The following is a 17,962-nucleotide window of genomic DNA, read 5'->3' as shown; positions in this document are numbered from 1 at the left end:
ATCTGTCCCTGGGCCAGGAGTGTGGAGGCCAGGAAGCACTGCCAAGGACCTGGAGAGGGGGCTGGGAGAGGACAGAAGAGGCTTGGAGCCAAGGTCATGGGCAAGGCCACCCCACCCTAGGCCAGTAGAGAAGCAGTGTGAATCTTCTTCTGGGCCAGCAGCCAAGTCATGGAGAGGAATCTCGCAGCCTCAACTGTCCCATTCCCACCCCTGCCTTCCTTCAGCAGGGCCCCTCCTTCTCTTGCTGGCCCAGTCTCTTCATTTCTTCTCAGTATAGCTGAGGTGGCCAGAAGTTCCTAGATTAATTATTCCTAAAAAGTTCAGGAACCCTAAGGGAGATGGCCAAAGACAGATAGAAAAAAGGAAAGAACGTTCTTTGGAAAAACCATGCTACATCTGCTTGTCATCAATAAAACATTTTAATGTGTCTCCGCGGGACCATGAAGAAGTCAGGCATGAACTAGTTCTCCATTTTACAGACATAGACACCGAGGCCCACCAGGCCCCAGTACACAGTGGAGCTGGGAATCCTACCTCTTTCTGCCATAGGGTATATTCTCAAAGCCTCAACTCTTTGTGCTGACACACTCTGACCCGGTGGGTGTCCCCACCACCCTCGTGACTCTCAAATTCTAAGTCTTGGCCATCTGGCTGCAGAGTTCAAACACAGCAGGATCAGTGGTGATGCTGAATTCTCAATGGCATTGGCATCACCACCACCACCATCATCACCATCATCACCATCATCACCATCATCACCACCACAACCATCATCATCATTATCATCACAGTTAAGGCTCGCGAGTCACCGACTGTTACGTGGGAGTGGTGTAGAGGCTGGCTGGCAGTGCTGTGCTGAATGGGTTAGGGAGGTAGTGGTCCAGGGAGAGCCTGTGTAAATGTAAACCCAGAGTCATTGACTAGAGATGAGGCTGCACACAGGGCCCTAGGACCTGTGTGGGAGGCCCATCTGCAACCCTGCAACAGGTCTTGAGGTTTCAGTTGAACAGACAGAGGCTCCGTGTGGTCACAAACTAAACAAAGCCATTTAGTTGGCAGATAATAACTAACTGTATCTTGATTCTAGAATGAGGTGGATATGGCCAAAGAGGTTGGCTTTATAGGCAGAGAAGGGAACGGGTGGATGGGGGAAGGGAAGGGAAAACAGCAGAAAGTAGACCAGTCACTTCCCAATTACCTTCGCTGTAAAGTGGGCACAGTAATAGAAGACCAACTGTCATTGATCCCAGGTGACTTCCCATGGCTCAGGCAGAGAGAGCACTTCACTGTTGTGGCAATGAAAACTGGCCTGACTGGGAATGTGGCTCTTCTTTTTGTCTAATTTCTCAGAAGCTCAGTTTTGCTTTAGTGATGAGCATTTTACATGAGCATGGGTGACTCCATTTTGATTGTTGAGTTTGGTCAGCTGGAGCCCCTTATGAGAACTTAGTTCAAAACAATGGAATCCTGTTAGTTCCATTCAACAGTGGCTTCAGGCAGTTCCTTCCTGGGGCAGCCAGGGACAACTACACCATGAAGTCTGCAGGTAACTCCCAGCTCTTTGATTTACCATCTCTGGGACTTAGGCCATTACACAACCTGCCGCCTGTAAAATGGGATTTCTTATAGCTACTGCCCGGCTGGGTGAAGGTTCAATGAGCTAATCAAGGTGAAGCTCTTTCTTGGGGTTGGCTCACCCTAAGTCCTGCAGAGGACATATTCCTGGTGCCCCATAAGACGCGGGCTGGGAGGTTGCCTCCCACCTTCCTCCCTACAGAGCCAGAGTGACTGTGATTTCTTTTCTGTTTCCACAGGAACTACCTCTTCAGACTCAGCCTTGCCAATGTTTCCCTCCTTCAGGTACATTTGCTTTTCTTTCCTTCCTGTGTTTTTTCTGTGTGTGGAAACTGGGGGCTGGGCCGTGAAAATAGCAGGATACCTGAGAGTCAATTGCAGGAGCCCCCTGGTTTTTTCCTGGTCATGAACTGAAACCCTGCTATCAAAGCCACCGCTAGGAGGACTCGTGGAGGTGGGGTGCAGAGCACTCTCACATGGAGGTGCACACAGGCGTCATGCATTGTGTTGAGGAGCTGACAAGGAAAGGAAAAAGGGGTACCAGGCTGGAGTGCCTCCCCCGCCCCCCTCCCCTGGGACTGAGGGCTTTACCAAGATGTAGAACTTTCTACAGGGCAAACAAGGCCAGTGAGTCACTCTAAGTACAAAACCGAAGTCCACAGGAGAGGTCCAGAGTTTGGGCCTCAGGGAAAATGGTGTCTCTGGCTCCTTTCTTAGCTTGGCCTGAGAGATTCTGGTCTATCTCGGCATTTTCATTGAACTGTGATTGATTTATTATCTGCTGCCAAGCAAGGCTCCCCAAGCATAATTCCCTAAGTGCTCCGAGAGGCTTTTTAATGGAACTCCTTGATCCAGAACAGCTATCCCAGATTGAGAAACAGATGCCAAACCATCTCTGCCGAGACCAACCATTATAGAGAAAGGACAGCCATTCTTCTTCAAGGAGGAGAGAGCTTCCATTGGCCTGTCCAGGGGCTGTCTTAACAGTCTGCATCCGCTGGGCACATATGGGCTATCAGCACTGAGCTGGGAGCTTGGGGTATTAGACAAGCAGAATCTCTGACTCCAGGGAAGGATGATGGTGGATGCATGCAGTCTAGTTAGAACTCGGGCATTAATCAGTGACGGGCTGCTCGGTGTTGGGTTTTGCAGCAGCAACCAGTTAGGGAGGGCGAGACCTCCTTGATAAGCTAGTTTGACCTTCTGGTCTCCTTGCATCTAACCTGGTCCATACTCTCAGTGAGTTTCCTCTGTTGTGCCAGAGGAAATATCTAGGCGTATAAGGAATCTGCCTGTTGGAACGGAGGGGTCAGAGGAACTCGGGGGAGTTGAAAGGAAGTGCCATGCATCCATTAATGCATACCTTCCCGAAGCCAATCCTCAATGCATCTGATAAACATTTAATGAGTGTCTCTAAAGGTCAGGTCTAGGCCTATATATACCATGGGGTGAAGGTGAAGCATCTCCCATAGGCTCATGGGGTTTAAACACTTAATGGCCCATTGGTGGCACTGTTTTAGGAGGTTGTGGAACCCTGAGGATATGGAGCCTAGCTGGTAGATATAAGACACTTGGGCCTGGACAGCTATAGCCTAGTCTTGATCTTGTCCCCATCTGGCCTCCATTAAGACGGGAGGAGCCTCAGACGTAGCTCCAGCCTCCATATCCTCTGCCCTGCCTTCCCCACCAGGATGCCCTCTGGTAAGGGATCAGGAACCGCACACACCCTTTCTTCCCTTCCTTAAGTTGCTTCTGCCAGGTCTATGATCACAGTGACGAGAAAAGTCACTACGGCATGGTGCTCAGCATTCACATTGTAAAGGTGAGGCCCATTTCTTTGCCTCAAGGAACATGCACAAGATGGTATAGAACTCCTTTTCCTGTAAGGGGACCATGGGTCATGTCCCTACAGGCCAGGTTGAAGGGAGGCATGCCAAGTTCCCAGAGTCAGCAATCCATGCTCACAGTGGATAGCCAAGAGACTGACTTCTAATTGGCATCCGTAGGCAACAAAGCCAACGCTGACAGGTCGGGACATGGGGGAGCCAGCGCAGAGGTTCACAATCAATGTGAAGCAGATGATCCAGGGTGCCTGCCCTGAGCACCTGGCAGTCGCTTTTCATTTGGTTTCCCATGGTCTGCAAATGAAGGTCGTCTGGCCCTGGAGAGCAGGTAGAGGCGGAAGAGTGAGATGTAGAGAAATAATGGCAGAGCCCTGAGAAACTGCAAGGGAGGGGTGGCCCCGAGGCAGAAGAAACCCTGCCGGCCCAGCAGGGTCTGAAAAGCTATCCAGAGGTGTTGCTTTGGAGCTGGAGCTCAAAGGCTGTGTTTGCCTGGAAGCGAAGGGCAGAACAGAGGGATCACACACAGCGTCACTGGGGAGGAGGGCAGGATCAACGAGTAGGAGGCTGGAGGTGAAGCCCTTGGAGAGAGTGGGGTCTTCATTGCTGAACTGTGGAGGGAGGGATCCACATACTATTTGGAAGGCAATAGAGATCCATTAATGAGTTTAAGCAGAAAAATGACAGAAATAGACTTGTCATTTAGGTTACCTGACCCAGAGCAGGCACTGGAGTCATGGAAGAAGCAATCAGGAGACAACTGGGCTTGTCCAGTGGAGTGATGGGAAGGTTTGAGGGGGGCAAGGAAGAGGGATGGAGGACAGGAAGGAAATCCTAGGTGGCAGGGTCATACAGGGCCATAGCCTCACATAACCTGAGAATTGCAGGCATGCTGACTTCTATATAAAGGTGACCCCTAGAGGAGTTAGTCATGCTTGGACCACAGGGGTGACATGTAGGTTTCTGGCTAACACAGCTGGCTACCATAAATTAGGACAAGAATGGTGCTGATGCTAGGCCATGGTCCCTTGCCTATGCCCCAGAACTCCTAGGGGAGCATTGACAGGCACCGGTGCCTCAGAGATTCTCATTTGATTGCTCAGGGGGTACAGTCTGGGCACTGGGGTTTTTAAAAGCTCACAAGTAATTGCAAGGGTAACTAAATTTAGGGACCACTGCTGTAGGATGTCAAGAAAGCCTTATCTGGGATGCCGCCATGCTACCTTGGCCCCCTCTGGCGTCTGCACTAGCTGGTCATCAGGACGTAAGTCATGGACCTTTCTGGATGTTTAGACCGAGACTTGGCCTTTGGTTCATCCAGTTCAGTGTTGATGCGGTTTTAGCACAGACAAACACCTATGGCACTCTTAGAGTTCATTCTTGGAGTAGGGGTTCAGCTTCCGTAAGGTTTTCTAAAGTACCCTACAATCCAACTCCAAGAACACCAGAAGCCTCCTTCACCAGCATATCTCCTAGGGATTTAACCTTAAAATCCAGGCTGTGTTCGTCTGAAGGGACCAAGGAGGGAGACTGACATATTTATGCCATCTTTAACTATCCTGGGAGGCACTGTCTGACCGCAAAGGCTAGTGAGCAGGGGAGAAGTTACTCAGACCTCCTAGAGCCTCCTCCGTGACGCTGGTGGCAAACCTGGGGCTCTGGTCAGTTGCCTGGCCTGAGTAGAAAGCCTTGGCTTTGGGCTCTAAGTACCCACTTTGTCATGTGACCTGGCACGCTATTTTTGCAGACCCTCAGACCCTGTCCTGGGTGCTGACTGTGGTGAGCTGCTCAGCAGCATTCAGAGGATGAAAGTGACACTGAGCTGTCCAGTGGACCCCAGAGTGTGATTTAAGTCCCTTTGGACCTCGTGTTTTATTGAAATTTAAATAATTGACATCTGTTTAGAAAGAAATCTAACTTCTAACTGCAAGAGTTTATGCAAACGAGGGACCTCTAAGAACCTAAACCCTGTGAAACAGTTGATGTCAGGGACTGTTCCCTAAGGAGAACTGAAATCCCCAACTCCTTCCCAATCCTCAAGTACTACAGAGGGGGAGTGTGTATGTGTGTGCATGTATGTGTGTGCATGTGTGTGTACATGTAATTGAGTGTGAGAGAGAGTGTGTGTGTTTGTGTGAGTGTATGTATACATGCAAATGTGTGAGTGTGTGTACACGTCTGTGTGAGTTGAGTGTGTGTGTGTGTGTGAGTGTATGTGTGTGTGTAGGGGCAGTGGGGGCAAGCGCTGAGGAGGAGGGTGAGGGAGGGAAATCAAATCAGTTCAGCTGCTACAGTTATTACCAGCATAACTCAGCCAATGAGTATGGGAATCTTCAAACAGGAGATGTGTGAGGCGTGTGACCTGCCTTGATGGGGACTGGGGGTCAGCATGATGCTAGCTTGAATTTGGTAAGTAGGCATTCATGAGTGACCTTCATCAGTCCAGTTCCAGGGTCTAATTGCTACAGTGTTATGATCTTGGAGTACCAGAAGGCCTGTAAGAGCAGAAATGATTATGATGGTATACGTACACACCAAAACATGCAATGGGACTTTCAGGGGGTTGGGAAGACATTCGGGGGTGGTCCTGGTTCTCCTCTAGCCTTTCTCACATCCTCCACACTTGGGCTCAGCAGCCTGGAGCTATGGGTAGTTTAGACTCTGCTCCGTGGTGAACTCAGTGCTCAGATGGTGCTGATGCTGAGCCGTCATCTCTGGTGTGTCTAGGGGAGCTGCCATGTTCACACAGAGACCATTCTGCTCATAGCCTGGTGATTTGCCTGCTCTTCCTCATAGCACAGAAACTACACAGCTCTACCACGACCTGAGATCATCACCTGGAATTTCTGGGGCAGTCCAAGTAGCAAGCATTCATCATGCTGCTGACGCCCAGTATGTGCCTAATCTCCACTCCTTCGCAGGAAGCCACCAAAGGCAAAGGGAGTCAGAATAGGCACACATCCACACAGCCGAGAGGGTGAGAAGGTGCATGTCTGTGGAGCAGAAATCCAATCTTTCTGGGAGATGGAAGTGGATAGAAGGATTGTTCTGACTTAACAGAGCTGAATAACTGACAGAGGGGGTGAGGCAGGAAAGCAAGCTGAGTCTCCAGAAGATCTCAGACTTAGGTACTGGGTGCTAGAGAATAGAGACAACTAAAATAGGACACAGATTAAAATTCTCTAAATGGAAAGACTGGAGCCCAGGTCTCCCAATCTAGCTCCTTTGCCCAATAAAAGAGGCTGAGACTTCTTCTCGAGAGTTCCAAAGGAGAGCTCATGTTTAGAGTCTGTAGGATGGGAGGCACTCATGGGCCATGGGGCTAGAACAAGGAACTCAAGTTGAAATCTTTCACCTTACCCTGCTCCCAGGCCAGAGAATGGGGGAATCTTTGCTGGAGAAACTCAGTGAGTCAGAGACCAGACTTCTAGAATATGACAGAGATGGGGTTCCTGTGGGGAAGCTTAAGAGAGAGACTCCCTGATAAGTACCTGAGAAGTCTACCTACAGAGTTTCCAATGTGATGTTTGGTACTTAGAAGGGAAGCAATCGTTCATCGTGTAAAAGAGCACACACGCAGGAAAACAATAGTGCAATGGACCCAGGGAACTCCGTATCCACTCAGGGTGACACTTGTTACGTCTGGGGTCTCCACTTCCCTGTCAGGGGTCCTTTGAAGCAAATTTCAGACATACCCCACCAGTCATGATTTCAGTACACAGAACTTGAGATGGATTGCAGTGAGAAAGCCCTGACCTAGCATGGGGAAGGTTCTAGATTCCATCCCTATCATTATAAAACAAAACAAAACAAAGCAAAACAACAACAACAACAAAAAACCAACTTAAGTTGAAAGAATAAAGGGGGAAGAGGTGAGTATGGAAGGGGTGGAAGGAGAAAGGAGGAAGTCTTTGGGGGGGGTTACACTCATAATCCCAGCAGACCGAGGCAGGATGACCTCAAGTTTAAGGCTAGCCTGGGCTAAGACATATCTTAACAAAACAAAAAGAGAAGACTTGACTATGCCTTCTGAAAGATAAGGATGATTTTGAAGTGTCTTGCAATCTTTTCGTTTCACTAAATTCTAAAGTTTTCCTAATCAGATCATACAATTTCAATATAGAGCAGAGGATGTAACTCAGTGGTAGAGCTATTATTACCTAGCATGTGTGAAGCTATCCCCAGGACAGTAAAAAGAAAAAAAGTCAAAATAATTTTGTTTGAATTATGATCCTAATACATTACAGCTTGCTACATGTCTCTTAAGTTTCTTTGAATAATGTTTCTTCACTTTCTTTCTTTGTGTTTATTTATTGAAGAAACTTGATCATTTGTCTAATAGTTTCCTGATTTTTCTGGCTGCAATCTGGGTGGCGTAATTTATGTTCTGACCCTGTATCATATGCACATTGATTGCTACAGGCTTCATCAACTTGGACTCTGGCAAGACTGCTGTATAGGAACCTCGGGTGGTCCATAGCATCTTTGTGACAATTGATGGTCATTCCCTAGCTCCATCCATTCTTTAGTGTTACAATATATTGACCCGATTGCTTCTATAAAGCAAATTTCTTTGTTATTTCATTACCCAGCAATAACAGTTGTGTACCAAAGGCAAGATAAAAATTTGCTAAATGTTTTTCACATTTGAGTATTTTGTTCTTGGGTAGTTTTGACAGGTCGTGGGGCACTTAGGAGGTCGGTCCTTGAGGGAAGTATGAATCACTGGGGGCTGGTCTTGCGGTTTATAGCCCTGCTGTCTTTTGACCTGCTGTCTGGTTCCTGACCCTTCCAGATGTGAGCAAGTGCCCACTGTCACAGCCTTGAGACATAAAACACCATGCCAGCAAGGCAGTGGTGGCGCACACCTTTAATCCCAACACTCAGGAGGCAGAGACAGGTAGGGATCTCTGTGAGTCTGAGGCTAGCCTGGTCTACATAGTTTTCAGGAAACCCTGTTTTGAAAAACCGATAGATAGATAGATAGATAGATAGATAGATAGATAGATAGATAGAACACAATCAATGCCTTTCCTGCCATGATGGTGTATACTCCTTGACATTTGGAGACGAATAAATCTTTCCTCCACAAAGTTGCTTCAGCCAGGCAAGAAGAACAACTGAATAAACTATGCTAATATAGACAAGAAAGGCATCCCCTGTCCACTCCCTGACTTCCTCTGAGGGTTTTGGTCAAATGGCAACCAAAAGAATATAAGATTGATTAACCAGAGACAGCCATTTTTGTTTTCATGATTCACACATACCTGGGAATCTCTACACAACAAAATCCAAAAATAAGACCAAAGCAAGAAGCTTTTATACTTTTAAACAAAGAACAACCAAGAATTTATCACAGGCATGGTAGATGAAATGAACCTTTGATCTAGGGTCTAAATTTTTAGGGATGGTGCTAAGATATATGGGGGTTATATAAAGGCTAGTTGGAGATAAATGCTACACCAGTGAGTTACTGATTTTAATTACTGTTCTAGACACCAGAAGTCTCTGATAATGAAAGCTATTGTCCTATCCTGGTCCAGAGAGGATCCCTCTGCTGTAAGAGTCTTCATGGTTTGCCACCTGTAGGAAAATAAAGCCAAATGGTCCTTTCTCAGGTTTCAATTCCACAGGTGATTTCAACTGGAAACAGTCAATATACCAACTTGACACACTGCTGCAAGGCATGTCCTGCACTCTTTCAGTATTCTGCCGTTGTGTACTGGTTTTCAGATGAAGAGCTGGCTCCCTAGTATCTTTCAATTGTGGGTTATCTGACTGTCTGTCTACCCACCGTCTGTCCGTCCATCTGTTTGTTTGCCCATCGGTCTGTCCGTCCGTCTATCTTTGGAGACAGGGTCTTGTGTATTCCAAGCTGGCCTCAAACTCATTATGTAGCCAAGGATGATGGTGAAGTGCTGACCCTCCCTTCTTCCATCTCCCAAGTGCTAGGATAATAGCCATGCACCTCCATGCTGGTTTGATGCAGTGCTAGGTAGGGACCAAAGCCAGGACTTTGTGGATGCTAAGCAAGCCCTCTACCCAATGAGCTGCATCCCAGCCTCTTTCATTTATTATTATTTCCGAGTCTCAAATTTACACTTGTTGGTGTGTTTCAGGCCATGGCTGTTGTTATGGTTTATAGCTACCCCATCTGTCACAGTGGGAGGCCTCTTCAAGTCAGCTTCTGGGTCCTCTCGGTCCAATTCTATCTGGTTAGTGCGGCATCCTAGCATTCTGGAATGACAAGATGTTCTAGGCTTGCCTTGTGCATTTACTGCCCTGCATGGAACTAGCCATTTCTTCAAGCCTCCGTTCTTTCCAGTGGAAAATGCCTAACGGCTTAAAAAAAAAATAGCCAAAAGCCATCAACCCAAGGAAGGCCTTAAAGTAAAAGGGAAGACCAAAATAAACATGAGACGACACAAGCTGCAAACTACAGAGAATATACAAGAAACTGAAAACATTTTAAATTCCATTACAACCTAATTTACATCTCCTTCCATATGAAAAATATTTCTATAGAGCAATAAGTTGAAAGTATGACAGCTGACAGTGCAATTAGGAAAATAAGAATTGAAGGATTCAAAGATAAAAGTTGAAGAAAAGTCTCCCAAAATAAGAACAACAGGATCAAGACATGCAAACTGCGAATGCCAGAAAACCAGAGAATGTGTCAAGGTATACGGATCAACCAGGGGCTGAATTAACACACTTTCCAAAATAAACAAAAGGGTGATAAAGAAAAGGCAAAATCATGTAAGAAAATTTGCTAAAACCAAGTCTTCAAGTCAAGAGTTAGCTACATTTTCAAAAGTGACCCAAACTTACATCAAAAGCACTGTTTTTAATGTGTGTGGGGGGGCGAGGGGGGGCGTAAAGCTTCCAGAGTCTAAAGAAAACGTAAAGCAAAGAATAACCAGCCTACAGTCCACAGCCTCAGAGAACCTAGACAACAAAGAGGACCCTAAAAGAGATATACATGGATTCACCTAAGAAGGAGAAAAAGACAAGATCTCCTGAGTAAATTGACAGTGTGAGGGTCAGGGGCGGAGGGTGGAAGAGGGGAGGAAGGAAGGAGAATGGGGAAAAATGTATAGTTCAATTAACAACAATAAATAAAATAAAATTTTAAAAACAAAACAATAAAAGATAACAAAATGGGGTCTTCTGAAAGATGAAGAGAAAGAATTATTATATCAGATTCTTCGGGTGATTCTGAAATAGAGAAGACAATGGATAAACATTTATCAAACTGGGTGAAGGTTATAGTCAACCTAGAATTCTATATGAAAGTAATTAGTATGAAGAAAGAATCAATCAGACACACGTGAACTTTAAAAATTGATCCACAGCATTTCTTCCTAGGAAGATACTGGGGTTGTATGCCACCAAAGTAAGCAAACAAATCAAGAAATAAGGCAGTGTGGCTTCTGGAAGCAGACGGGGGGAAGCTGCTGGTTTTAGCCAGCAGGAGGCCTCCCAAGCAATGGGTTCACTGGGAGGTTGGAATACAAAGATGAGGAAGGAAACTAAAAGATTATTAGAATCACTGTGCACGCAGAAATTATATGGAACGGCATTTCTTTTGGAACGTTTGAGAAAAATCAATGGAGAAGGCTGTTTGAGAAAGGAAATTGCCTCCGGTCTTGAGTATTTGACTGACTTTCAGATAACCATTTTCACAATTTAATGAGTCTGAAACCAGGTGTTCTCACAATGGACAGCACCGCCTCTGTTATCCACTGTTGGTCACTACTTCGGTCCTGATGTAGCTGCTGTAGCCTGAGCAGGTGGTCATTATCTACACCGTCTGACTGGACAACAGCCCCTCGGACACAACAGTCATTGTAAGCTCAAACAAGAAAGATTGACTCTGGATTGGTCAGAGACCCGTGGACACCTCTGGTGAGATCAAGAGAGCATCACAGCCAAACTTGCAGAACAGGATCAGTGGCTCGGAAGAAAGTCCTGCAGACCAGAGTGAAAGGCTCTGAGAATTCTTGCCTTGCTGACACAGGGCAGTTCAACAAATGATGTTCTATATAAAAGGAAAGCAACAAAATGAATGGTGACGGCTACAAATTTGGGAGAGAAGTGCACGGAGTGTAAGAAGGTTAGAGAGAGTCCTGACATTTTCTTCTTTTTAAATGTGTAAGATCAATGTATGATAGAAATATATCTAAATAAGATCACTTCCAATAAGTCTGCATTAGAAAGTTAGGGGATGGATGAAAACTATTGGCCGGAAGCATAGTTTCTTCATCGTGGTTTATGTCACAAGTCAATGGCTCACAGTCAGGGAACTCTGAGGCACTAGCTGTTTGGAGAGAAGAGCTTAGTCTTTACAATAATGTGAATACCAATGTTGGATCTTCATTAAAATATGAACTGTTGAGGAAGGATGGATAGAAGGGAGTTGTAGGTGTGCTCTGGGCTGGAATCAAAGGGAGAAAAACAAGTGGGAAAGCCCTTTCTTGTCTAAAGCTGGTGTGGGATGGAGCTGCAGATTTGGGACTTTAGGTTTTGGGTTGTTTTGGTTTGGTTTGGTTTTGGTGTGTGTGTGTGTGTGTGTGTGCATATGTGCATGATAGTGCTCAGAGAGGCCAAAAGAGGATATCAGATGCATTTACAAGTGAATGTGAGCCACTCACTGTGGGTGCTGGGCACCGAACCCCATCCTCTGCAAGAATAACAAATGTTTCACTGCTGAGCAGCCTATTGGGCCTTGGGGTTTGGTAGCTGTAAGGCAAAGTCACTGTAGCATGGAAGGAATGGGTTACTAGGGGTTGTTAATAATGTTTTATGTTTTTAAAATTTGTGCTTCGTTACTTTGATAAAAATAATTTTCAAGTAAAAATGACTCCAGAAAACCCTTTCTGTGCTGTTACTGTTATAAACATGCATGTTGTTTTTGGGCCATGTGTTCTAACTTTTGGTTCATAGCATCTGCTTACTGTAACAGGAGACAGAAGGCTCTTGGATGCCTGGGTCAGTGGTCTGCTTTGCATCCTGTTCCTTACTAGCTTTGTGACCTTGATCAGATTGTTCAACCTCACTGGCTTTAGTTTTCTCCCTATTATACCGGAGGTCAAAGAGACATGCACAAGTCCCTGACATGTGTCTGTGTGTGACATTGTTGAGTTCCACACGACCTTAGGCTGGTCCCTTCGATGTGCCCCACACAGGAACCCCAAGGCTCTGTGCAGTTTGTCATTGGTCACCTATTGTCTGTGTTTCAGTGTTGGGATTGTTGACCCTTCCTGCCTCCAGAAACCTCAAGAACTCTTCTTTCTTGTGACTCCCAACCTGGAACTTGCTGGGTCCTGAGAGTAACAATGCTTAGTCTTTTCCGTCCAGATGAACCCAGAACCTAAAGGTCATCTGCCCTTCTTTAAAGTTAAGGAGAAGCAGGCCTGGAGAGGTAGACACAGCATGCTTAGTGGAGACCAGCTCCTGGGTGCAGGCTCTTGCAGGGGTCAGCCTCTCTGCTGTAAGCAGCCATGCTTCTCTAGAGGTGTGTGTGTGCCAGTCTGGAAAGCAAGAAACAGCCCCATGGCTCCCTCTTTGTCCCCTGCTTCCCATTGTCCAGCAAAGAAGCTTTGTGAGGAATTAGAGCAGAGTGTATGCGGGAGGGGCGGGGAGAGTTCGATCTGCTTACTCAGGCCTTCCAGGATAGGCTGTGTGGTTCATGTTAATACATCAGTACTGGTGATAGTTTCCTGTGTGAGAAGTATCATCTTTCCCTTCAGTTCTCCTCAGAGATGGGGAGAGAATAAATGGGGGTGGGGGATTCTGGCTGGAGACAGCTCTCTCCTAATGCCCTAAGCATGAGAAAGCTGTGTCTCCAGTCCCTGAGCCCATGGCAGCATGAATGATGCCACAAGGGAGTCAAAAAGGAAAGTAGACAAAAGTTTGGGTTTGTTCCCAGCACTCTACAAAGTGGGGATCAGAAGTGACCCCAGAAGTCAGTGTCTGGGAAATCTGAGGTTCAAGGTTCTTCTCAGCTGGTGTCTCAAATGAAAACAAAACAAAACAAAAAAATAATAGAAGAAGGGAATGAGAGACTTCATGAGAGAAGCAACTGAGGCAAGAAGTCTTCATCCCTGGAGACAGTAGGCTAAAGGTCACAAACACACATAGCCTGTGAAGACTCCTACCCATGGCGTACCACACACCTTAAATTGCCCCCAAGAACCTCAGTGTCTGCAGAGACTGAGGGAGAAAAGCAATGTGTGGCAGGGTGTCAGTGGAAAAGCACAACTCCTATTTCTAAGATTTTCGAAGTCTGACCTTTGGAAAGAGACCCAGGGTAGCCTCCTACTCCTTCGAGGAACATTTCCTTCAAGGCACATTTCCTGTCAAGACCTGGGTGGCACTAAAAACCCTTCTTGGCCGCTTGCAGCTTCCTAGATGATGTGGGGGGAAGTCTCAGAAAGCTGTGTGAGGCTAATGGGGCCCCTGAAGTTGAAAGCAGGTCTCTTAGGTGTCCCCACCCCAATCAAGCAGAGAAGGTGTTAGACTGAGGGACTGCCCTCTAGGTAAAGATCTCTGGGTGACGGTCTCTCACAGGTACTGTGAGAGAAATTCCTACCTTTGGGCTACCCAGACCCTCTCCAACTCCCTGTCCTCCCCAGACCCTGCCATCTGCCCTAATGAACACCAGACTATGTCCCCGTTCCTCCCGCAGGCTACAGAATGGGCCTCCAGTGAGGACACACGCCGCTCCTGCCAGAGCAAAGGGAAGACTGAGGTACATGCCCAAGGCAACAGGGGTTCTGCTGGAAGCTTCTGGTCAGGTGTTGGGGGTCCTTGTGAAACCTGCCTGGAATGAGGGTTTCCCACAGACACAAGCTGGACTTCAGAGCAGCATGGGTCCAGGGCAGCGGTGTTGTAGGGCATTCATTGGCCTCTGTGATGCAGGATCATGAAGTAAACACGCCCAGAGCCACACATGCAGAGCTGTGGTCCTCTCTCTTTCCCCTCTCACCTCAGGAGGAGTGTCAGAACTATGTGCGAGTCCTGATTGTTTCCGGCCGGAAGGTGTTCCTGTGCGGCACCAATGCCTTTTCCCCAGTGTGCTCCAGCAGACAGGTGGGCCTTTGGGAGGGGCAGGCAAAGAGGGGTGTCCCACAGTCTTGGGGTGGGAACTGACAAATGTAGTAGGGTGGGTGGAATATGTGTGTCCATGAAATATTAGGAAACAAACATAAAATTCATTTTTAGTCTGAAATTCAAATTGAACCTCTCTTCAGTATTTTCTTCATCATTGAAAAGTCCAACTGGTGTCCAGCAGACACTCTTGAAGTACCTCAGCCTTTGTAATGACCATGAGTACACAGACTGGAAGGAATGAGGGTACTTGAGATGTGGGAGGGGGGGCACAGAAACCAAGGGTCCCAAAGGAGACAATTCTAAGAATTCTAATGGAAACAAAGATGGTCCCAGGACCCCATGGGAAAGCTCTCCTCTCCCACCATCTCCAGGTGGAGAACCTCAGCCGGACAATCGAGAAAATCAATGGTGTGGCCCGCTGCCCCTACGATCCACGACACAACTCTACGGCTGTCATCTCCTCCCAGGGGGAGCTCTACGCTGCCACCGTCATCGACTTCTCAGGTCGGGACCCAGCCATCTACCGCAGCCTGGGCAGTGGGCCACCGCTTCGTACTGCCCAGTATAACTCCAAATGGCTCAATGGTAAGGCAACCCAGGCCTGGGGCAGGGCTGTCCTGCCTTTGAATCCCCCATTGACCTTTCCTGTCTCAGTTGTTTTAATAAAGTGGATAGGGCAGGGAAGATGTTTCCCCAAAGACTAAGACACACTAGAGCTGAGCCCCAGATGTACCAAGGACCCAGGACAGACAAAGGACGGGCTTTTAGGGGAGAGAGTTAGAAACTGAATAGAATAGTGCTTAAGGGAAGGAAGAAATCAGGAAGGAAAGAGGTGAACAAGGTGAACTTCCTATTTCTTGAGGTTGAGTTTTTTTACTAACTAGCTGTACGGCCTTGAGCAAGAGCCAAGCGGCTCTCTACTGTGATGCTCTCATCTGTAAGGGGGCGGTAGCCCTAGGGCTCACCTTATAAATTCTAGTGTGGATTAAATGGGGAACCAATAAGGTTCTTATGATGGAGTATTGTATTCGGTGATAAAATGCTATTAACAACAGCATTATTAACAAATATGAGCACTTTCTTAGAGCTCCTGGGTCAACAAGGAAGGACTGAAGATGCAAACCCAAGAACACTGAAACAGCTCAGTCCTTCCTACTCTGCCTTCTTCTTGTCATCCCCACAGAGCCAAATTTTGTGGCATCATTTGACATTGGGCTGTTTGCATATTTCTTCCTTCGGGAGAATGCCGTGGAACACGATTGTGGGCGTACTGTGTACTCTCGGGTGGCTCGAGTGTGCAAGAATGATGTGGGGGGCCGTTTCCTGCTGGAGGACACATGGACCACATTCATGAAGGCCCGGCTCAATTGCTCCCGCCCAGGAGAGGTCCCCTTCTACTACAACGAGCTGCAGAGTGCCTTCCACCTGCCCGAGCAGGACCTCATCTATGGCGTCTTCACCACCAATGTGTGAGTCCCCCAATCTCTGTTGCCAACCTTCCCTATCATTCCAGGGCTTGCCTGGCAAGCCTGCTGGGCTCAGCAGACCCTTTCTCAGAGTCTGCTGTCTTCATCCATAAAGCAGAGATCTTGCTCCTGTAGCTGGTCGTTTGTGGCTTACCACCTCTGGAGTGGTAAGGCACCGGCTCAGAGTTGCAGGGAAGGACAGGACCAGGCCAGATATGCACAAAGGGAGGAGAGCTGCATGATGGTTCATAGAGGGCGAGCATGCTGGTGAGGATAGTGGCGATTCTTGCCTGGGATGAATGGGTGGCAGCCCCAAGAATGGATTCTCTATGTTCCCTTCTAAGAATCCTGACGTCGCCTCACTCCCAGCTACACCAGAACCTGCAGGCTGGCATCTGGCACCCCTGTTGTTTCCAGGGATGCCCAGACTCTCCTCTACTGCCCCTTCATGTGGAGGCTAACAAATCGAGTGACCTTCAGGTTAAGAGTGATGAACGGGCACCATTGAGACCAAGGAAGGCCTTTGCAGTGGGAAACACTGTGCAGGGTGTTTTGTAAGAACATCAGGAGCTTTGTGAGCCATGGAGTGATTCCAGGTAGCAGGCACTGGGTGCCCCAAGTTGTCTACAGAAAGGATAGTCTGGGGACAGGCAAGGATGTGGGTAAGACTAGCAAGCAGCAGCAGAGAGGCCATCCTGGCCAGGGGATGGATATTCAACACAGCTCACACAAGCCTTGAACTGAAAGCCTGCTGACCATGGCTAAGTGTGGCTAACTCTCGGTGTGTGTCAGGGGTGTGGGGTGGGGTAGGTAACTATGAGCAGAGGGCAAAGAGAGCTGGAGAGACATCAAGGAAACATGACAATATCAGTGTAGACTATAACAGTGTATTGTGTAACCTCTCCATACCAGGGGCTTGTCCTGGGAGTAGACAGCGGTGAACAAAAGCAGTCATGGCAATGCCGTTAAGGGGTGACATTCTAGAGTGGGCAAGGCTATTTCGAGCAACCCATTTTAACCATGGTAACTCCTACAAAGGGAGAAAGCAAGGTACATAGTGGAGATCACAGGAGGCTTCAGATGGGAAGTGAAGTTTCTGGAAATAAAGCATTCCAGCCCCTGTGCAATAAACTGTGCAAAGCTTTTGGGTGGAAGGAAAAAAAAGGTTCATGCCCTGAGAAGAAACCGTTGTGACAGGGGTACTGAAGGGAGGTGAGAGAGAAGCTAAAGAGTTAGGGCTGTCCTGAGGATCTCGTGGACGGCTCTCAGGGTTTTGATCTTTACCCTTTGGACAAGGAGACATTACTGGGGGATTTGAAACAGGCCAGTGAGCAGTTGGGTGTAAATCTGAAGACTCTCATGAGACTGCTTTGTGTAGAGCGGATTAGGAGCCTATCCCAGCTGTGGGGAGACCCGCAGAAGGACAGGTCAGGACCCAGGGGCACGGGGTGGGGTTCTGGAACCAGGCAGAGGGAGAGGATAGTGAACACATCTGGGAAAGAAACCAAGGCAGAGACTACAGCTGGACAAGTGGATGTGACTGTGTCATCTCTGTGAGCAGTTCACATCACGTTCATAGAGACATATGATTCTGGGTCCAGAAGGGTTGTAGAGATTGTCTAGTTCTGAGAAGTTGCAGGTTGCAGCATGAACCAGTGGTTTGTCACCCATCTATTTAATACATATGTGTAAATGACAGGATAGATTGGAATCAAATATCAAAGTATAACATACTTAGCTTGGATAATGTTGTTTCATGAGGCTTCAAAATAGATCTAATATAAAATGTACTTCTTAATGTGGGCCATTGACTGTGTTCCCCCCCATCACTGAACAAGGGACGGGGGTGAAGAAGTGGCACAGAGGGATGCTCCCAATGTAGCATGAATTCTAATCAGTCTTAATAATAATAATTTGGTGTCGTATATCTGGGTAAATGCCAAAAGATCAGAGAAGTAAAAGAGC

At 47.3% G+C, this 17,962-nt stretch overlaps 1 protein-coding gene across 1 annotated transcript in view; it reads left to right on the top strand.

Annotated features, from left to right (window-relative positions):
• The window catches only part of Sema5b (semaphorin 5B), a 121,326-nt gene that overhangs the window by 88,673 nt on the left and 14,691 nt on the right, over positions 1 to 17,962 (top strand). Inside the window, exons 4-8 of the mRNA XM_087901094.1 lie at positions 1,815 to 1,860; positions 14,107 to 14,169; positions 14,412 to 14,510; positions 14,903 to 15,116; positions 15,715 to 16,000. Of these exons, the coding sequence (XP_087757220.1) occupies positions 1,815 to 1,860; positions 14,107 to 14,169; positions 14,412 to 14,510; positions 14,903 to 15,116; positions 15,715 to 16,000 (708 nt within the window). The remainder of the gene's footprint in view (positions 1 to 1,814; positions 1,861 to 14,106; positions 14,170 to 14,411; positions 14,511 to 14,902; positions 15,117 to 15,714; positions 16,001 to 17,962) is intronic.

This window comes from Myodes glareolus, chromosome 2, assembly GCF_982192425.1.
Source record: "Myodes glareolus chromosome 2, mMyoGla1.1, whole genome shotgun sequence".
NCBI classification, from domain to species: Eukaryota; Metazoa; Chordata; class Mammalia; order Rodentia; family Cricetidae; genus Myodes; species Myodes glareolus.
Note: the sequence above shows the minus strand (reverse complement) of the source record. Positions and strands in the feature narration are given on the sequence as shown.